This window comes from Helicoverpa armigera, chromosome 30, assembly GCF_030705265.1.
Source record: "Helicoverpa armigera isolate CAAS_96S chromosome 30, ASM3070526v1, whole genome shotgun sequence".
Taxonomy (NCBI): Eukaryota; Metazoa; Arthropoda; class Insecta; order Lepidoptera; family Noctuidae; genus Helicoverpa; species Helicoverpa armigera.
Window position 1 is genome coordinate 5,150,295 of NC_087149.1, and position 21,941 is coordinate 5,172,235.

At 39.1% G+C, this 21,941-nt stretch overlaps 3 protein-coding genes across 4 annotated transcripts in view; 1 reads left to right on the forward strand and 2 right to left on the reverse strand.

Annotated features, from left to right (window-relative positions):
• Positions 1-3,080: 3,080 nt before the first annotated feature.
• Positions 3,081-19,396, reverse strand: LOC110381575 (mediator of RNA polymerase II transcription subunit 28). Of its 2 annotated transcripts, none has more exons than XM_064043020.1 (8): positions 19,237-19,396; positions 11,700-11,824; positions 10,583-10,727; positions 9,401-9,502; positions 7,884-7,958; positions 6,225-6,336; positions 5,721-5,798; positions 3,081-5,339 (listed from the first exon to the last, which is right to left on the reverse strand). In XM_064043020.1, exons 1-7 carry the CDS (start codon positions 19,294-19,296, stop codon positions 5,767-5,769), a joined length of 651 nt encoding a protein of 216 aa, XP_063899090.1. In that variant the 5' UTR covers positions 19,297-19,396; the 3' UTR covers positions 3,081-5,339; positions 5,721-5,766. The 2 variants fall into 2 exon arrangements, with proteins under 2 accessions (XP_063899090.1, XP_063899089.1); XM_064043019.1 differs by having other exon boundaries at positions 9,401-9,517.
• On the reverse strand, positions 12,677-19,168 carry LOC135119162 (probable lysine-specific demethylase 4B). Its single transcript, XM_064043015.1, has one exon. It carries the CDS (start codon positions 18,709-18,711, stop codon positions 16,009-16,011), a length of 2,703 nt encoding a protein of 900 aa, XP_063899085.1. The 5' UTR covers positions 18,712-19,168; the 3' UTR covers positions 12,677-16,008.
• A 1,569-nt stretch (positions 19,397-20,965) lies between the features above and the next one.
• Positions 20,966-21,941, forward strand: part of Brr2 (Brr2 U5 snRNP complex subunit) — a 48,285-nt gene continuing 47,309 nt past the window's right edge. The window contains exons 1-3 of the mRNA XM_064043022.1: positions 20,966-21,167; positions 21,368-21,531; positions 21,622-21,932. Coding sequence (XP_063899092.1) covers positions 21,123-21,167; positions 21,368-21,531; positions 21,622-21,932 — 520 coding nt within the window. The 5' untranslated portion in view covers positions 20,966-21,122. The remainder of the gene's footprint in view (positions 21,168-21,367; positions 21,532-21,621; positions 21,933-21,941) is intronic.

A 21,941-nucleotide genomic window follows, 5' to 3' on the forward strand; every position in this document is an offset into this window, starting at 1 on the left:
CGGCGTGACGTCGCACGGGCGGCTGCGGGCTCGCGGCTCCGCCGGCGTGTACACGCGCGTCACGCGCTACGTGCCCTGGGTAGAGCACGTAGTGTGGCCTGGTTATACATCGGCGTGACGTCGCACGGGCGCGGCTGCGGGCTCGCGCTCCGCCGGCGTGTACACGCGCGTCACGCGCTACGTGCCCTGGGTAGAGCACGTAGTGTGGCCTGGTTATACATCGGCGTGACGTCGCACGGCGCGGCTGCGGGCTCGCGGGCTCCGCCGGCGTGTACACGCGCGTCACGCGCTACGTGCCCTGGGTAGAGCACGTAGTGTGGCCTGGTTATACATCGGCGTGACGTCGCACGGGCGGCTGCGGGCTCTCCGCCGGCGTGTACACGCGCGTCACGCGCTACGTGCCCTGGGTAGAGCACGTAGTGTGGCCTGGTTATACATCGGCGTGACGTCGCACGGCGCGGCTGCGGGCTCGCGGGCTCCGCCGGCGTGTACACGCGCGTCACGCGCTACGTGCCCTGGGTAGAGCACGTAGTGTGGCCTGGTTATACATCGGCGTGACGTCGCACGGGCGCGGCTGCGGGCTCGCGGGCTCCGCCGGCGTGTACACGCGCGTCACGCGCTACGTGCCCTGGGTAGAGCACGTAGTGTGGCCTGGTTATACATCGGCGTGACGTCGCACGGGCGGCTGCGGGCTCGCGGGCTCCGCCGGCGTGTACACGCGCGTACGCGCCCTGGGTAGAGCACGTAGTGTGGCCTGGTTATACATCGGCGTGACGTCGCACGGCGCGGCTGCGGGCTCGCGGGCTCCGCCGGCGTGTACGCGCGTCACGCGCTACGTGCCCTGGGTAGAGCACGTAGTGTGGCCTGGTTATACATCGGCGTGACGTCGCACGGGCGCGGCTGCGGGCTCGCGGGCTCCGCCGGCGTGTACACGCGTCACGCGCTACGTGCCCTGGGTAGAGCACGTAGTGTGGCCTGGTTATACATCGGCGTGACGTCGCACGGGCGCGGCTGCGGGCTCGCGGGCTCCGCCGGCGTGTACACGCGCGTCATGCGCTACGTGCCCTGGGTAGAGCACGTAGTGTGGCCTGGTTTTATATAACTAGTTCTTGCCCGCGACTTCGCCTGCGTGAGCAATATAGAATTTCCAATTTCGTTTATTATTGCTCAACCCCCGTAAGTGATAGCGTGATAATATATAGCCTATGTGTTGAACCGGCCCCTAGGTAATAGTCATGCAAAATTGATTTAAATCCATGCAGTACTTTTTGAGTTTATCGGGGACAAACATACAGACATACAGACAAAAATTCTAAAAACTACATATTGGGTTCAGAATCGATTATGGATCACACCCCAATTCTTTAAAAAAAATATTCAATGTACAGTTTTGACTTTCCTATAATTTTATTATATGTATAGATAAATACGTCTTTACAAGGAGTACCTACAGGATAAAGATATAGATAGTTTATTTTGCCAACAAGTAGTGTGACATACAGTAGTAAATTTTATGTACCAAATTCTTATGTTATTATTAATTTATATAATTTTTATGTTATTATTAATCTACCATTGTTATATGATTTAATTTATTGACCATGACATGAACAATTATAACTCACTTGACATTCTGTACGTTTTAATCCTTTGACATTAATATAATTTTGTAATATTATTGTAAAGATATAATGTAATTAGAAAAATTTTGTGCCTAAAGACTGTATAAATATTTGCACATCTATTTAGGTAATGATACAGTGCACTATATATCCATATGTAACATCTTTTATACCTGTATTATGCAAATAAATGATTTGATTTGATTTGTGGGAGGTTTTATTTCTACTTGTGCCAGTGTTAGGGCCACGGAAATAGGAAAAATAGCGGAGATATCATAAGGAATACTCTATTCAACTGGGCTTGAGCCAATAAAATGCATCATCTAGGTGACAGCCATTCTGATATAAGAGTGACAACCATCCTGATATAACAATGGCTATCACATTTAGATGATGAATATGACAACTAATGGTAGCAGGTAGCAATTAGGTAGCAACTTTCTATATTTATGTATATCGAGGGGATCGGTGAGGAGTGACAGCAATCCTCACGCAGACAACTTACTGGCTTCTGACTACCCGTAACGACTGCCAAGGATGTTAAATGACAGCCGGGACCTGCAGTTTAACGTGCCATCCGAAACACAGTCATTGGTGTCCAAGATATACTTAGGAAGTACTTATATGATGTACATAAAGTTCTTAAAGTTTAACAGTGAAAACTGATCTCGGCTTACAAAATAAAACATCTGGAGACACTCGAATTATAATTTATTGAAATAATTTTAAATTGTTTTACATTTCTAGATCAAATCATTCTCAAACCTCAATTTATTATATACCTACTTACTAGGTTTATATTTACACCGAAATTATACCCGGGTAATGAAAGCAACTCTTTTATAATGTAACAATATATTGTAATTCTGAGGTACATATATTAATACAGCGAAAGATTACACCTTGTATGTACTTTGACTTAGATAAAACATCAAAAAAATATTTTACTTTTTCCTCCTAACAGTCACAGTAACATTCACATTAACTATAGTTATCGGCACGGATATTGAGCCCTGACCTTCACCTGCGCAGAAGCGATTTATTGGTTTATTGCCTTATGTGTACAGTGCGCAAAGCGATCCCCACTCTTCCACCGAGAGCTCAATATCCGTGCCGATAACTATACATAGTTGAACATATTATGCTGAAATAAAAAAAAATATGAAGAATATTTTTCAATTTAAAACCCGAGCTATAATCTCCATTACTAATTTACTTATCTAAATGAGAATATCAGTGAGGAATTTCAATGTTATTTAACTATTTACAAAGTTATAAATGAGCTAGGAGGCAATTGTGCTGAAATAACGATAACCGAACCATTTTCAGGGGCTGGATTCTGCTAATTGTACTTAAGCGACATACTATTGATATCCAACTGAAATCCAATCACGGCGCAATTATAATAATTGAAGCGTATGTGGCATTCCTCTATGGCTTGCTTAAAATAAACGTTTCTATTCAATAATGAATCATATTGTCTGCAAATGATTTACGATTGCAATACGATTGTAGAGCAGACTTCCCTAGAGAGCAATGGCAGACCAATGGCAAACCAATGGAATGTCATTGGAAAACGATTGGTCTTATATTAGTAGCAGAATGCCCGCTACGGTTAAACCTGCTATTGAGATTCAATTGTTATCCAATCGACATATTATTAAATTAGCAGAATTGAGCCCCATTGGTAAGGCTGGTATACGGCTGGTTATGATTTGGTTATCGTTATAGTTAAATGGTGCAACTGGATCTTAATAAACAAAAATAGATTTTTATTATCTATGTGTATATTTATTTATCTCTAGTCATTTACTACTTGTAATTATTATACACATTGATATTCTGTACAGTAGTTAATGGTAACAAAAATAATTAAAAATTCTTTAGTAGCTGTTGCTCACAGTTTCACAGGACAAAATTCTATGCCCTTTTTCAGGTTATAGATTAAATATTTGTGTACCAAATTTTGGCGTGAAAGCTTGGTAGACAGACAGAGTTGCTTTCGCATTTATAATATTAGCAACGAACATTTGCAAGTCTACTAATCTACTTTACTTACTCTATCTTATATACTACTTTTGTTTAAGTATATTATATTAAAATAATTTGTAATATTCTCTGTTGATTATAATTTTTCATATCTTTGTTTACAATATTTTGCTACTTACTAGTGTAGGTATCATCTTGGTAATGAAATGTGTTAATTTTAAAGTGTAAAGTCGATTGCATTAGAGACTGATAGAAAATTACGTTTTTTAGTATTTTTATTTAAGAGCTTTTTCTCACAGCGCATGTTTGCTAATTTTTTATACGCGCGAAAACAATTGTCGCGCTTTTTCAAGTGTCATTGTTTGAACCTATGGTTGTCACATGTTTGTTGTCGCGCTTACTCGTACGACAATGTGGTGTAAAAAAGCTGTTATTTTATTTATTTTTTAACAAAATATTGCATTGTCTACTTGATAAATAAATCCAAAACATTTTGACAAAGCTTTTGCTCGCGAACAAAAAATTTCAAAATTATGAGGTCACAGTTAAATTAGGTAGGTACTAATGTCATGGTAATGCAACCGACCTTTTATGTATAATATGTAATATTTATTTCCTATGTGTAATACAGTATTTTGCAATATTAAAGTTAATTTTTCATATGTATACAGGATGTCAGTTTAGTTACAGAAGTTAGAACAGTATTAATGGGATAAGATGGTGGGCATACCATAACATCTTTTCATAGCCTTTCAGTTAAAGGCTACACACATAAACACGTAACAAGAAGGAAGAAAATATGGTGTTTCTTTTATAAAAGTTTCATGAAAAAACAACAATTTTTGGCAGTCGGGTAAAAAAGGGGTGATGTAAAGAAAAATGCCATCTAAATTAACATCCTGAATACCTACATATTGTGCATAGTATATACCTAGAGAATGGATTGAACCCTCTGTTTCAGGCTAAAATGTGTGAAACCAAAGCCACCATAAATCTATAGTTTTCGAGGATTGTGAAACTGAAGATATTATAATCGCGAGAATCTAACAAACTGTTCGCAAACAAAAAATGAATACGTGAAGGCACGAATGCATAGTTAGCATGTGTTCGCGCACAAAGGTTGCAGTTTCGCGGATATTGAGAAATGTTCGCGTGCAATTTTGGTAAAATAAGCATAATGTAAACTGATAAACTTTTGAATGCAAAATATTTTATTCAAAATCACTTTCGGAGTTAAACAAAGACATCAAAAATTGCTTCGAAGTGTATACCTTTTACTATAGCGATTGCTAAGATCATTCCTCATATCGAATGTAAACTCAGGTAAATCATTAAAAAACATTTTATATTTGAATTTCCCGTTGGCAACCAAAACCATGGATAGTAGTAGTAGGCCTACGTTTAGCGGTGGAGGGCTGATATGATTATTTATTGGTTTATTTTGGTTTACCAACAGATGTTACAGCAGTACAATTATAAATAAATAAATCGAATAATAGGTACATACAACTTCTACATTGTACCTACTATATAAAGTGACTTTAAAAGACCCCATCATTATGTCATCCATTCTCTAAGCATATACTCAATAGTGTGTGTAATACATGTGTGTGTCTGTGTGTATGACTGTGTGTGTGTCTATGTGTGTGTCCGGCGCGGACGCTGCCGGGAGGGGGTTGCGCTATGGCGGGGTCATGCTGCCGCCATACTCAGGGGACGCTCCACGACCTACGGAACCAAGAAATCATAGAAATACTCCACGACCTAAGAAACAATGAAATTGAAAATGAGGTTAAAAAGTAGTCTGTATACTCTGATGTATAAACTATACTACTGCCAAGCTTCATCGAAATGCATTCAGTGGTGTTTGGAAGAAAGTTTAGAATGAATAATTGTGGGAAGTCTTTCAAAAAAAGAAAGTTCTCAATTCGCCTCTTTCGAACACAAAAATTCTAAAAATAATATCAATTTTGTCAATAATTTTAGTATGCAAATAGTGTAACTATTAAATAATCGGTGGTTATAGATCCTAACACTGATGCTCGTCAAAAAACGAATAGAAATTACCTTTTAAACGACAAGTTTAATAAAATAATATAGAATAGGTACCTCGGCCTCTGCCGCGGCCTCTGCCCCTGCCCCTCCCGCGGCCGCGTCACCTCCGCCCGTCGCCCAGACCCACCATATCTATAACAATAAATAAATAAATAAATAAATTGTTTATTACTTCTCTACAATATAATAATCTATAAAGGAATCGCTAGAATAAAAATATACTAGCTGGTTTTTTGCAGTTTCACCGAGAGAACTTCTTCCTGTACAAAATGTACCTAGCCTATGTTACTCGGGGATAGTGTAGCTCTTTCTAAGAAAATTTTTCAGAGCTTACTAGTTTCAGAGACTTTACTACAAATAAAAATTTACAGCCTTTATTTGTACACAAAAGTACATAGGTAAGTACCTACGTTGTTCATCAAACTCTAACAATTATGCGCGAACATTACAAATACAGAGTAGAACATACATACATGTGAAAAATCTGTGACGTCAAAGTGAATAGTTGGTAACTACCACTGTATTGATATACAAGATGATGAAATAAATAAAACCTACCTATATTAGTAGCAGTCTTCTCCAGATAAGCCAGGGGCCCCTGCAGTGGTGTCCCGGCGTAGGCACCCCGGCCTCCGGCCAGGAACATACCTTGAGCCAAACTGTTCTGCATCTAATAGAAATTATATGTGCTGTAGGTCCAACAAAATTGTAAAAGTAGGTATAGTTATCGGCACGGATATTGAGCCCTGACCTTCACCTGCGCAGAAGCGATTTATTGCCTTATGTGTACAGTGCGCAAAGCGATCCCCACTCTTCCGCCGAGAGCTCATTATCCGTGCCGGTACCTATAACTGGAGTAAGCTTGTGAAAAAAATAAAAGTTTTTTTTTCCAAATAATAAGTAAGCAGAAATTAAAAAGGTCATTTTATTTTTCTAAAAATATAAGCAGAAATATATGTCCATATATTTTTTTTTATGTGGAGGATCTTTTTTGTAAAAAAAATATATCTTGCCATGCTGTTTTGCGAATGAGAATAGGAAAGCAAAAAATAATAAAAAAAACTACATACCTTAAAGTGTTGCCATGTATAAATCTAAAGCAGTGTGGGAAGGTAAAAAAATAAATAAAACAAAAAAATAATATTAAAAAATCAAAATATATTTTAAAGAAAATCAAAGTTGCAACTATCTACTAAACAAAAGGAAAAAACTGAATTTTTTATGCTTACTTTAAATACCTACTTTAAGAATTACTTAAAAATACAATTTACATTTTCTCAAAACCTCGATTTTGAAAACAGGCCAGTTACATAAAAAATGGTTACGATAGTTATACTTATGTCATCATTTTACTGAACGCTGAAAACTATTTGTAACCAATTTTTTTTGCAACCAACTGCAAAAAAGGCAAGTTTTTACGAATTATTGGAATATTTTTTTATAATTAAAGTTAACGTTGAAGTAATGAAAAATAAGGCCCAAGTTCAGGACAACAAAACGACCATTTTATCTTCAAATTTGTTTGGTGATATTTTTTTTTTTCCTGAATTTTCTTTGCTATAATAAGGGTCAATTCCCACTGAAAGAGCAGCGGCCGGCAGCGGCCGGCAGCGGCCGAAATTGTAAGGGTCAATTCACACTGAAAGAGCAGCGGCCGGCAGCGGCCGGCAGCGGCCGTAATTGCAAGGGATTGAGCGCGAGCGCGGCGGGCCGCGCCGCGCTCTTACATTTTCCGTGCTCTTACGGCCGCTGCCGGCCGCTGCTCTTTCAGTGTGAATTGACCCTAAGGGATTGAGCGCGAGCGCGGCGGGCCGCGCGGCGCCGCGCCGGGCCGCACCGCGCCGCGCTCTTACATTTTCCGTGCTCTTACGGCCGCTGCTCTTTCAGTGGGAATTGACCCTAAACCTCACGGAGCCCGAGACCTTTCCAACGAATGCAAAGCCGTGGAAATTCGTTCGTGCGTTCTGGAGTCAGGAAGGAAAACCCGACTTATTTTTTTTATATAGAAGATAAAATGCAGACCCTTCATTATCGTTATGTATATAGAGTTTACACTGTATTTCTTTCGCAAAAACTTGCCAATCCAGTTTCAAAATCACCAGCCCAAATACTATATAATACACATCAGATCTCTCATCAAGTTCTCTGACGCCTAACATCAGACTACCGTCGCTGCACGTTCGCGGGGTATGCGGGCGGGTGCGGGGGGCGAGGTACCTGCTGTTGCTGTAACGCTGCTTGTTGCTGCAACGCTGCTTGTTGCGCTGCTGCCGCTGCTGCCATTTGTTGTGCCTGGTGAATGTTAGGTGATTATCTGTCTAGCTACTTACAGCCAGTTTCTTCATCAAAAGTTAAAGTCAAAGTAATGTCTAAAGTAAAAGTAACGATCAAATTCGTTTTTTCAAGGCTAAAGTAACAGAAAAACTAATAGAAAAAACTAATTTGACCGTTACTTTTACTTTAGATATTACTTTGACTTTTACTTTGGCTTTTACTTTTGATGACGAAACTGGCCGTTAGGGTATTTTATCTAAAGGGTAAAAAGGAGCCTTATTATTTCTAAGACTTCGCTGTCAGTCTCTCACCAAGCTGTTTCTCATGATAGACTGTTTCCGCAACCACAACAAATACTGAAAACTAGAATAGGATAAATGTTTTGGGGGCTCCCATAATACAATGATTTTTAGCGTTTTATGCATAATTATACGGACTTCGGGTGCATTGAAGATTCATATTTCCCCTAACAGTAAAAATACGAAAATGGCATTGCTACTTATAGATCGTGAGAACAAAGTACGGATCATCCTCCGAGCCTTTTTCCCAATCATGTTGGGGTCGGCTTCCAGTCTAACCGGATTCAGCTGAGTACCAGTGTGCCACAAGAAGCGACTGCCTATCTGACCTCCTCAACCCAGTTACCCGGGCAACCCAATACCCCTTGGTTAGACTGGTGTCAGACTTACTGGCTTCTGACTACCCGTAACGACTGCCAAGGATGTTCAATGACAGCCGGAACAAAGTACGGATGAAAAAAGTAAATATTGACAAACTGTCGCACATTGTAGCTCTATCATAATATCGTTAGTTACATAGTAAACAGTAAAGTAATCTTGAGCAGAGCCGTGCCAAAATATTAGTGTCGTAAATGTAGTAGGCACCTAACTAGGGAATATTATAGAATAAAGTATCTCGTATGTTACGGTCCAAATCCGAATATATTATAAATAGAAAAATATGGAAGGAGAAGAAATGCTATGCCCCGCCCACAATTAGAATTGAGATACGTCCTTGGTCCTGCACTACGGACTAGCAAGTGCAGCGTACAAACAAGGTGGACAGACGACCTTATAAACGTCGCCGTCGATGCTGGATGCAGGTCGCCTCCAACAGGTATCTGTGCAGATCTAAGGGGGAGGCCTATGTTCAGCAGTGGACGTCCCATGGCTGAGATGATGAAGGGCAGGAGGATGATGATCCTGATGAAATAACTAGTATAGTTATCGGCACGAATCTTAAGCAGGACCTACATCTGCGCAGAAGTGATTTATTAGCAAAGAACCAACCCCGAGTGACGGCTATGACGCGATGCACTGCGAGCTAATCACCGCTTTAGTCCGCCCCCGCGCCTCACTTCATACCAAGGACCAAAAGGACCCAATAGATTACTTCTGCGCAGGTGAAGGTCAGAGCTCAAGTTTCATGCCGATAACTTGTAACAATACAACGCAACATACCTGCACGCTCTGCTGCACCACATGTTGGGGCGCAGGCGCCTGTTGCACCGCGGGCGGCGCCTGCGCAGTCTGTTGCTGGCACTTGTTGTACACCGTGTGGCCCTGTGCAGAAATGTTCTACGGTCAGAGAACAAGAGGAATCAAAAACCAACTTAAAAACTAGGACCTTTTATTGCCATTTTGTAGGAAGATTTCGCATTTGAAAGGTAAAGCACACTATAATAAAAATGTGTAAAGTCCATTTCACGAAAGAAGTCCCGCAGACGCAGAGCTGGTATCTATGCGATAGCTCAGTAAATACGTACAAAAATACACACACAATCAAACAATCCACAATGTTCCGCGAGATTTTTTTCGTGAAATGGAATCTAGGTAGTATTTTTTATTTTCTAAAAAAAGATGGCGGAATATAGTGATGAAAGACATGAAGGGGTGCCAGGTATCCGAGAACGATGTCACAGATAGAGAGGAGTGGAGAAAAAAAAATAAGAAAGCCAACCCCACAACCATGGGGGATACATGGCAGGAAAGAGAAAGTATTTTTTCGAATATAAGTCGTTAGTCATCATTCTTCATCAGCTTTTTTATTGTCGCACGCCTCCAGCGGTCTCTTCTCATAAAAAGGTCGAGCCATGAGCGTCAGGTGGATTGACAATTTCAGACTTTAAAGTAGGTATGCGGGCGCTCGGGAGCACTCAATTAGTAGTGGTCGAGTCATACCAACACAACACAATGTAGGTAGGTACATATTGTGCATCAGGGGCCCGATTCTCGTAATTTTACTTAAGCGACTTACGATTCACATTCGACTGCGATCCAATCACGACTTAATTACGGTTGAAGCGTATGTGGCATTCCGCTATTTTTTCTTTGAAATAAACGTTTTTATTATTTTCTGTCATTCAATAATGAATCATTTTGTCTGCAAATGATTTACGATTGCAAAATGATTGTACAGCAAACTACCGTATAGACCAAAATCACCTAAATAGCAGACCAATCGAATGTCGTTGGAATACGATTGGTCTTATATTAGTAGCAGAATGGCCGATATGGTTAAAACTACTATTGCGATTCGATTTCTATTCAATTTTGACATTATTAACTTAGGAGAATCGGGTCCCAGCATACATTTACACACACAAGTATGTCTCACCCGCTTTCGTAACATATGAGACTAACCTGCAAGTCAGCTAACAAGTTCTGCCACTGGCTGATCTTGTCGTAATGCCTTCTGAGCAACTCCTCCTTTCTCTGCAGCTCACATTTCAGTTCATTGTTATCTTCTTTCACTAGTAACTCCGGCCTCATTGCGGATAAGAGGAATCTAGAAGATGAAAATATGTATTACTTTGCAGGGGCAGCAAAATTTGACACGGGTCCCTTTTTAGGGTTCCGTACCCAAAGGGTAAAACGGGACCCTATTTTTTTCGCTCCTCTGTCCGTCCGTCCGTCTATCACCAGGCTGTATCTTATGAACCGTGATAGTTAGAGAGCTGAAATTTTCACAAATGATGTATTTCTGTTGCCGCTATAACAACAAATACTGAAAACTAGAATTAAATAAATATATTGGGGGGCTCGGAGAGAAAAAGATCATCGAAGTTATTAAATTATTTAAACTATTTCTGACGAATACTTGAGTTTGTGACTATTCGATGGCTTGACCTATGTAACTACGCATAGACAGCGCAATATTTTTTGAAAAATGTGATTCTTAAAAAAAAAAATTTAGGTAGGTACCTATCCACTTCCGCTAATTTTAGCACGTTGACATCTAATTTGAAGCAATCTATGTTGTTTACTTTAGATAGCTATCTTTTATTTTCAAAACAGATTAGGCTCTGTACAAATAAGATAAAAACTACGTGCCGTATGTAATGATAGCCAATTTTATCTAATCTTTCTACATTACGGTGACATTATTTCAAGTTTATAACAATTTACGGAAGATATCACTTCCTAGGCCTAACCTACTACCTACATACAAGAATCACGTGGTTTTAATATATTATAGGTTATTAATTACCAGTCATTTTATAGACAACCAACTGTTTTCCTCGGTTTCACCCGCGTCCCGTGGGAACTACTGCTCCTCCTCGGATAAAATATAGCCTTTGTTACTCGGGAAGAGAGCTTTCCAACGGTGTAAGAATTTAACAAATCGGATACAAACCAACAATAAAATCCTCTTTAAAATATTTATTAGTACCTATAGACGTGGATTATTTTAATTACATATTTCCATAAATACTAATCCCTTCTCTATGCCTAACCATAAACTGTCAGATTAACAAACCTCTTTTGTAAGAAGAAAGCTTCCATCTGCCTGGCGAGGTCGATGAACCTTTCCACTTCGACTTTCACCTCCTCCTTCTCCACGCAAGGAGAGGCTTCCTGCTTCGTCAGCACGTTCAGACATGCCTGCAAAACCCTGGATGATGATCTGACTTCCAAAAACCTTGGACTTTTCCTATAGGACTAGCCGTTTTCCCGCGGTTTACGAGCGTCCCGTGTGAACTACTGCCCGTAAATGGATAAAATATAGCCTATGTTACTCGGGAAGAGTGCAGCTTTCTAATGGTGAAGGTTTTTTTTTAATCAGTCCAGTAGTTTTTGAGATTACCCATTACACACAAAGTTTTCCTCTTTATAATCTTCTATATAAAAGAAAGTCGTGTTAGTTACTCCACTTATAACTCAAGAATGGCTGAACTGATTTAGCTGAAAATTGGCAGGGAGGTAGTTTAGAGCCAGGAAAAGGACATAGGATAGGTTTATGTCATCATCCGGCTGCGGGAAGCAGTTATCTCGGGACGCGGGTGAAACCGAGGGCGGAAAGCTAGTATTAGTATACACTATAGATTTCACGAAAGGTAGGTGAGAAATAAATGTAGGTATGTATTAGGTTTTACCTGGTTCCAAAATATATTGTTTTGAGCAACGATGTAACCAACTGATTTAAGATATAGGTTCAGCCGTTTTATCATAATGAGAAATTCACTTATCGCAGAATCCTGATATTAAAAACAGCTTTCAGGGGTCTATTGTCGGTGTTATGTGGCGCCTGCGTACCCGAATGCTACTCAGTAGCAGTCGTTGTTACAATTCCACGTCAGAGGCCTTCAGGCGGATGTGAGAAAACTCTGACACTAGGGCTTGTTAGGTAATTAAGCCTGCAGCTCACTCGATATGCAGGCCAGAATAAGAGTCTAGAAAATCATGTTTTCAACCTACCTATTATAAGCAAAAAGGGTTGTAAATAAAATTCCAAAGTGCTCATCATTATTTTTATTGAAAGAACTTCATTTTTGAAACAGCATTTTAATTTATACGCTATCATTACAATTCTACTGTGAACAGGTAGACTTGAGGTTACCAGTCACTCAAAAACTATTTCCTGCTCGAAGGGATCTTAAAAATAACTTTAACGCAATAAATGATAATTAACTAAATTTTGATTCTGTTTTACATGTGATAGCATTATAATATATGGTTCATATAATTCTTACTAGTCTTAACATTTCGTTTTACGAGAAAGTCATGTTAATAAAACAATCTTAGCTATGAAATATACATTTGTTGCATAGACAATAATGGTCATGTAAAAGTTTTATACACATAAACACATACTTTTTTACGTCAGATGGCAAGAGTCCTGCAGTACAGTCGTCCAAGAAAGTGCTCTACCAGCTCTGAGACGAGTACCTAATCTTTGTTCCACTTTTCTGTCGACAATCCTTGCTGTTTCATGAAGTTCAAATGAATGTTACACGTTGAGTGGTAGACCACATTTTCGTTTGACTGTACTTTAAATAAAAATCGAAATAATGTATTAAGTATTCATTAATATCCATACTTAAAATATTCTATATAAATAAAAATGAATTGTTGTTCGTTAGTCCGATTAAAACTCGAGAACGGTTGGGCCGATTGAGCTGATTTTGGTTTTAAAATGTTTGTCGTAGTCCAGGGTAGGTCTAAACGGTGAGCAAATGAGGAAAAGGCGGTACGAAGTTCGCCGGGTAGTTTGAAATATGATTATCAAGATAAAGATAGAAACTACATTTCAAAATACAATTCTTCTTTACTAACAAGAGCAGGACATATTTTTTATAACGCAGACAAAGTGACCTCAAGTCCAAATATACTTTAGTATTTATATGACTATCTTTATATACAGTACAAATATCTCACGGTTTCCTAACACAAGTGTTTGCGAGCTCAAATATTGTAGACAAGTTGACTTGCATTAAATAAAAAATACCTTAAGAAGTGTAGATGTTTTATCTCAAGAAAGCGCGTGAGCTACACTTGTGTGTGTAAAATGTACATACACATTACACATACATAGAAAAAATCTTCAGGGCAGCGTCCCCGAATGCTACTCAGTAGCAGTCGTCGTTACAATTCCACGTCAGAGGCCGTCAGGCGGATTTGAGAAAACCCTGACACTAGGGCTTGCTAGGTGATTACACCTGCAGCTAACTATAAGAAGTAGTTTTAGTAATAAATAGATTCTCTAAATACCTACAATTATTTGAGCTCGCAAAACAATGTGCAGAGCATTATATTAATTTATTAATTAAATTTTAAAATAAAACAGCTTCACAAAAGCGTATATTGCAATCTTTTGAGTAACCAAACTTATTACCATATATTTTTTTTAATAATCACGGGGATATTTTTTCAGTTTTCAGTTTATCGATACTGATTGTCATACCACACTATTAAGTGTAAATATACCCCAATAGATTAATATTTCTAAAACATATCATATTTACAGAAAGTGCGCTCATTTTTGCTACACACAAAATTCAAATTCAAAATTAAAATCGACTTAGCTATACATTCAAACATTAATTGAGGTAAAATCCAAAACTTCTGAATCAATATTGATAAAACTTCGATAAGAGACAGATTGTGATAGCTAAAACTCAGGTTAAAAACAAATATTTCACTTCAATATTCACGATAGGATAAAAAATAAAACTAATTTCTTATTCATTATAATTACATTAATTAAGTCTAAAATAAAGCTGTAATAAGCAGGTTGTATGTCAAAATTTTTACTGTATTACCAGATAAATAATTGCCTGAATTTCAGGACAATCTTAAAATATTACACTTGACTAGCTTTTTGAAAATTTTGGTGCTTAAAAACCAAATTTAAAAATCCCTACCTTGATGTTGGTGGACTGTCATTCATCTGCCTAACATTGTCCCAAATATGTTGGGTTTGGCTACCAGTCTAACCGGATGCAGCTGAGTACCAGTGTTTTACAAGGAGCAACTGCCTATCTGACCTCCTCAACCCAGTCACCGGGGCAACCCAATACTCCCTAAGACTGGTTATCAGAGTTTCTGGCTTCTGACTACCTGTAACAACTGCCAAAAGTATTTAAAAGACAGCCTCTGTCATTCTAGATAGAATTTCCATATTTGACATACAACCCGCCGGGCTAAAACTAGGTGCTTACATCCATTCTAATTTTACACCCAATGTTCAATGAGAAAATGGAAAAACAGAAGTTATATCAATCACACTTATAAAGGTGCTTTAGGCATGTTTTTGTTAAGTCTTCAATGTGCAAACGTCTGAAAGAATTGTGATGGAACTTGGCAGTAATACAGCTTATTTATAAGAATAACATAATAATATGGGCTACTTTTTATCTAGGTGCTGGAAACAGTTCCCACAGAAAACTAACAATAATGGTCGCCAACTCACTATAAAACAATGAAGCATTTTTTTATTAAATCATTTTATTTATAAGACGATTTAGACTAGAATAATACTTTTTAACATTACTTTGTCTCTCATTAGCAAACGTTTCTTTTTATTAATTTATATTTTGCTTATTTATACACAAGAATTTCTTCCCCACCAATTTTACTTGAATTGCATTTACTGACTTACCTCACATTGGGTGTAAAATTAGACTACTGCAAGTAGGAAACCCTAAGACATATTTTACAAACTTAAAAAAACTCATATGATCTTAAATAAACCGCTTTTAATCAGTCGTAGTAAATGGCTAATGAAATTTACAAGAACGGTGTATTTCACTCTATAATGATTTTTTACTTTAAAAGATAAATAAATTATTCTAGTCGTATTTAAATTGGAAGTTCTGCTTTGAGACAAATATTTTATAATCAAATGACAGCAAAATCGATGTTAAAAATAAATTGCGAATATATTTTCAATTTTACCAAACTGTATTTGACCCGCGTTCCGTGGTAACTGCTGCCCGTACGGTAAAAGTAAAACTTTTGAATACAAACCAACAAAAAATATGTTTCTTCTTTATAATAATATTAGTATAAACTTATTTCTCCCCAAAATAGAACTTCCAATATAAGCATTAAGTGAAGTCCCCTATATGCAGTGTTTAGAATTCTATTTAATTTATTGCTGCCGTCAAATAGCTATTTATTCATTAATATATACTTTTCTGTACATATATATGTAAATAAATATATACTAAGTATATCTTGTTTTGCAAACATAGTATATCTTGTATTTATTTAAACCAGATTTCAAAACATTGCATAAGAGAGACAAATTCGTGGACATTGCCTAAAATCTAAATTTAAAATACTGCTTATTTCTGGTAGCCATATTGCCATGGTGACTGATACGGGCTTCTGTAGTAATTATTTGTCATTTGTGAGTACATCGGAGGCATAGGGTTGTTATGCATAGGGTTAGGTTGGTAATACTCCGGCCTCCACTGATTTCTCTCCATAGGTGGGGGCTGATGCCTCTGGTTGTTCGAGTACGTCCTATAATCTAAGGGAGTGTTAAGGAATATAGAGTCATTATACTGCCCAATAGGCATTGACCAGTCTTCCCTCTGCTGAGGAGTATGATGTGGTGGTTGCTCAATACTCTCAACCACAACTTTCCCGGTCTGCGCCTGTATGGTCGGTGATGTTTTCCGAGGAGTTGGAACCTGTTGCGGTGACGGTTCTTTCTTCTTACTCATGAACCGGTGGAATTCATCTTCAAATGCACTAGGGTTCTTGTTTATCGGTGGTACAACTTTTGGTACTCTCAAACTTGGGTCTAAAAGTATTGCAGAGTATGTTTTCACAGGTTTCGGTGGCGTTGTGGAGTTTTGGTCTGTTTTTTGCATTGAGAAGGATGTTGATGTTGACGTTGTGGGTATGGGGATATCGGCAAGTTTGTAAGACAGTTTAGTCATTGTAGATGGTTGGTATGTCTGTGACGGTTTTGCCATAACAGGTGCGACAGGTGAACTGTACTCATAAGTACTCTTCTTAGGAGTCCTAGGTTTTCTAGGCTTCTTCTCTTTGACAACTCCATCAAGAGGTTTAGGCTTAGGTTCCTTCTTAACTCTCTCTTTCTTAGGCTTTTCAACTTTCTCTCCATCTGCTTTTGTTGATTTCCGTTTCTTCGTTTCCTTTTTGACTGCAGGGACTTTGGTTATTGGTTGTGTTGGTTCTCCAGGGGTTGTTGCAACCGTGGATTGCCCTGTAGTTAGTGGATCATTAGTAACAGGTGCCGCTTTGAAGATTGGTATCTCCTCTTCCACATGAGGTGGAGATTCCCAGTTCGAGACAAGAGCAGCCATTGTCTGGACTTCTTCATTTGATAGTTTCTTTGTCTTAGTCTTCTTACCTCTCTTTTGTGGTGTGGCTTTCTTTTTCTCAACTACTTCTTTATCTTTCTCAGTTTCTTTATCTTCCGTGCCTTCCTTAGGTTTGCTATCTTTGTTATCTTCATCTTTAACTTCTTTCTCTTTCAATGCCTTTGCTTTACCTTCCTTTTTGATGCTGTCCTTTCGCTTTTTCCTAGTTTTGGAACTTTTCTTATTCTTTGGTGCCCCATAGTCAGAATCTCTGTCCGAATCCATGTATCCTACATCTGGTTGCTGCGCTTCAGATGGATCCATCTCATCTCCTTTCAGCCAAATATCTTCTAATGCATCGAGTTGGTTTTCATCTGGCTGTAGCGGCATCATTGGTCTCTTCATTGAAGTCATCATGTCTAAGTCACCTTCTGCCATTGTCATTTCATCGTCATCCATAACATCATGGCCTAAGATGGAAACCGCTATGGCACCTTCAGATATACTTTTGCTGGCCATCGCTCGTTTCAAATGTAGTGGATGCCTTTTCTTCTTTCTAAGACCTTCTTCCTCAGCTTCTATAAATGATTCCGGGAGCTCTGTGTTGTTCTTGTTGCATAGAATATCTTGGCCTGATGGATGAGGTGCCGGAACCATTTTTTCAGGCTGTTCTGGGTGGCACCCTATGTCCTGGCCCTTTAACCAGAGCTCATAACGGTCAGGCTGGAAACGCTTAACAAAGGTGTCCATAGAAATCTTCACCATATCATTACTGCAGGTACATTGTGTAGCTCTCTTCCCGTACTCCACCCATCTCGGAGCAGCAAAGTTAGTGGACTCAGCACAGTTAAACCCATGGTTAAAACCTGCATGGTATCCATATGGGAATGTAATCATAATCTCACCGGCTTCCTGAGTAATCTTATTAACAGGAACTGAATATTGTTTGAGTATTTGTGGAGATATTAGCGTCATTTTGTGTCTCAAGAACGCTTGGCATGTTTTGGCTGACGTCGGAAAGAATCCTGAAGCTATTCTTTCAAATCTTTTGCCATGTTCGGGTGGGATTGAGTACCATGTCTTAGGGTCGCCGAAGTGGAGATAGTTTATAGAATAAAGATCCATGTCCTCGGTATGCCAAGCAAAGGTTGTCTTCCACATACCGAAGTACAGGTACGCGGTGTTGACTCCATCGATTTCTATGCCGTAGTCTGAGTTTACGAAGTCGAGGATAGTTCCCAGGCTGTTGATATTCCATTCTTTAACATCAGGGTCTGTGATGCTACCATTAACATCAGCTCCGTAAATAGGAGCAACGTACGTGACATTCTTCCAATATTTCCGCTCTAGATCTTCGTAGCTCGTGTGTCGCGGGGTACAGTACTTAGCAGAGTTCGCCATCACAGCGAATTGCTTTACGGTCATAGCTTTTTTCTGGATATTAATTTGTTGAAACAAACCTTGCTTGCCAGTCACTACCTGGCATATAGGCGACGGGATCGTCACGTTCAGCTGCTCGAGGTCGTAGCCCGACTTGCGAGGGACCCACTCCGGCGGAGGAATCACTTTCGCGAGGCCTGCCTTATGAGCCCCTTTAGATTCCATGTACTGAATGTACTTGTTGAAATCCTTGAATTCCTCCCATGTAGGGCGGAACACTTGTATCGTCATCCCGTTGGAAGACACCCCAACATCATCCCCAGGCACCGACATGGTCTTTTTTATGATCACAAACACCAAAAATCAATCAACAAAGTTTCATCACACGAGACAACGTTACACCATGTTTCGCAAAGTACACAGGATTTTATTGATGAATTACACGACACAACATATTATTATACAGTCCTCAGTTTGTTAATTGAATTAATAAACACACGATAAACCTTTCGTAACGATGTGAAAACATTATCAGTAAAATGGCCGACTTGATCGAGATGCGCTTGCAACAAAATCCCTTCACGATAGTCGCGAGTTAATAGAAGCTTCATAAGCGAATATGGGTCACGTACACACGAAACTTGTTCGAGTTTTACCCAGAAACGATTTTTTTCACCATACGAAGCTTCGACTTAATAGCAACACCGGCCACGATTAGATTAGATTCGCTAGGTTGGTAAAACGGCATCGTAGTTTTGACATTTGTGAATAAACCTATTTTGTGGAGGTTATGAATGAAATGCAATTTTTGCCCAAAATTGGTGAAAATATGATTTGATATGAGTAAATCGGACTCACCTGAAAAGATTCTTCAAATTCTTCCACTAAATTACCACTACCGTTTGACGGGGCCGCCATTTTCCCGGCACATTTAACACAACACTGTTTGTTTATATGCCTCCGTGACAGAAGTGAACTTAGAGTGGACCTTATTTTGTAGGTAATGCGTGATCACGCACATCACTACTACATTCACAGCTGTCTGACATCTCTTTCGCACTCTCTTTAACTAAATAAGGCTATCTCTACTGAGGGATCAATAAATTAGGGCTGGTGCGAAATTCAGATTTTTTTTTGCTATGATTTTCTTGGAAAAGTAGGTATTTTTACAAGTTTCAACCCCGTACAAAATCTGAGAATTGAGTTCCTACATCATTCTACTACTATTCTAACGTATTGCCTGTAATCTCGAACCACAACTTGATAAAATTACTTGATAATGTCATTGTTCTAAAAATGCTACATAATTATAACAGTTTACGTAAATAATCTCTAAATAGAGAGAAATTACAATAAATAATGTTTATAAACATAGAAATAAGGGCTTAATGATAGAACAAGCAGTGCTGACAACTCGCAGACATTAAAATGTATGCCGCTTATGCTGCCGCTGCGATTGCTTTTCGTCCATGCGGCAAGTTCCGTTCTCCGATTTCGCCGTTTCATGTGCGAGCGCATGGCAGTGTTTACATCACGTGACTCATGTTTGTAAACTTTGCAGCGTGAGTCTGACGTTTTATTAACAGAAAGAAAGACTTTCCAATAATGTCTTGTAAGAGATAAGACTGGATTGCGATTATAGGTATATAAGTAATGTTTTAGTAGAACGATGGAAGGTTGAAATGAGCGTAAGGTCCGGGATTTGATTCCCGTGTCATGTAAACTGATTTTTATATGACTAACAGTTTCGAGATGCGAAATTTTAGCCTTGATATCAAATTCGGTTAAGGCTTATAACAAAATTAGGATACCTAAAATTATTATTTTTTTGCAAAAAATCTGTTTATCCTACTACCGAATTTGTTTTCACCACTGTTTCTGTTCCGTGATTTTCGGGAGGTGACTTTGCGGCCAAAGCCAACACACCCATTCATAAAATGGTGACACAAAGAATTATTGTAACTTATTTTATCTTTTTTACAAACATACATACCTACTGCAATTAGCAAATGTTTACCACATCATTTGGCACAGGTGTTTGCATGTTTGATTGACACAAGGCGAATTTGCAAAGGAGAGATTCGCTTTTGCGGTCATCAACCTGGAGCAACGACCACTCCGTGCGACCTTGAGATGCTGATGTATTCGTCATATTAACATTAACACAAATAAATTCGTTCAGCTTATTTTAAAGGCAAATAGGCGACATAAAAATAAATATTAGGTACTTGTTGCATTAAAAAATGTTACTTATAGGTATTTATTTATAGCTATTTAGATGATAAATAAATAAATCAGTAAATGTGTAGTTAATGTTTTGTAAGTGCCAAGTGCGCTGGGTTGGTGTGAATCAGCTGGTCAGCTGTAGTAACCTTTTTAGATAATCGGGCTGCGTTGGCTTACATCATAGCCTACGTCGATTGGTGATATAAAAAAAATGTACACAACGTACCAACATAACAAAACAATAGCTCGATTAACTACTATGAGAACTCACCGAAACTCACTTGAATTCACGATAGTTTATCGTTCGTGAAAAGCCTTGTGTTTGGATATAAAAAAGTTAACGGTCGCTGCTGTAGTCTGTTGGTATTATTTATCTGTTTTTAACATGGCGACGGCGGCATAACCTAACAAAATAGCATAGAATTTTGTTTTGTCGTGTTATCATTTTAAAATAAGCGAAATAAAATACCAAAAGTGATTAAACAATAGTGAATTGTGTTTAAAGTTATTAATCCGACATGGCGGATGCGGCTGCGAGGCAGTTGCAATATGAATACAAGGCCGTAAGTTGATATTTTTGTTGCAAACAATTTTGGTTAGATTATTGCTTGTTATTGTGCAATTTTTTCACGTTTTCCTTTTCAATACTTAGTATAACACGCTTAAATCCTAATAGGAAACCAATTTCTTTGATTCTTCTTCCAGAAAAGCTACTATATTTGGATTAAGAACATTGGTAAGATTTGCGTACAATTTTTCACAGAACTCAAATTTGGTCTTGCAAGCCGATGTGAGGCTTATAGAGCGCCGTGGTCGCGATGAGGCCACTGGCGAGGTCCTATCCCTCTCGGGAAAGCTTACTGGGACGCGGATGGGCGACCGAGCACAGCGTACCAAGCCTGACAAGACTGAAGAGAGAAAAGTCAAGTAAGTTTATTTTTTAGCACTTTTTTACCTCAAAAACTGCTAATTTGTAACTTTTGACCACTATTAATCGTGTTTAACACTACTTTATAGGCGTCAGAAACGCGACGAAGCGTCATACGAGCTCTCAAAATCAAAAACATCCCGGGTAGCCTGGGCTGATGACACCCCGGGAGTTCTATATCGGCCACGAGCGCAACACACGAGGCACGCTTACGAAATGCTGCTCACATTCATGCAGAGTGCTCTCGGAGACCAGCCCCGGGATATCCTGTGTGGAGCCTGCGATGAGGTCCTTGTGGTGTTGAAGAATGATAAGTTGAAAGATCCGGAGAAGAAGAAGGAAATTGAGATGCTGTTGGGCCCTGTTGCTGATGAGCGATTTGCTCTGCTCGTTAATTTAGGTGAGATTT

Excerpts from the sequence above, each read along its gene's own strand:
- LOC135119162 (XM_064043015.1), bottom strand. The coding sequence starts at position 18,711 with ATGTCGGTGCCTGGGGATGATGTTGGGGTGTCTTCCAACGGGATGACG.
- LOC110381575 (XM_064043019.1), bottom strand. The coding sequence starts at position 19,296 with ATGGCGGCCCCGTCAAACGGTAGTGGTAATTTAGTGGAAGAATTTGAA. Across the intron at positions 11,825-19,236 it reads AATTTGAAGAATCTTTTCAG|GCATGTCTGAACGTGCTGAC; the intron begins GTGAGTCCGATT and ends AGGGTTTTGCAG. Across the intron at positions 5,799-6,224 it reads GAAGACTGCTACTAATATAG|ATATGGTGGGTCTGGGCGAC; the intron begins GTAGGTTTTATT and ends TTATTGTTATAG.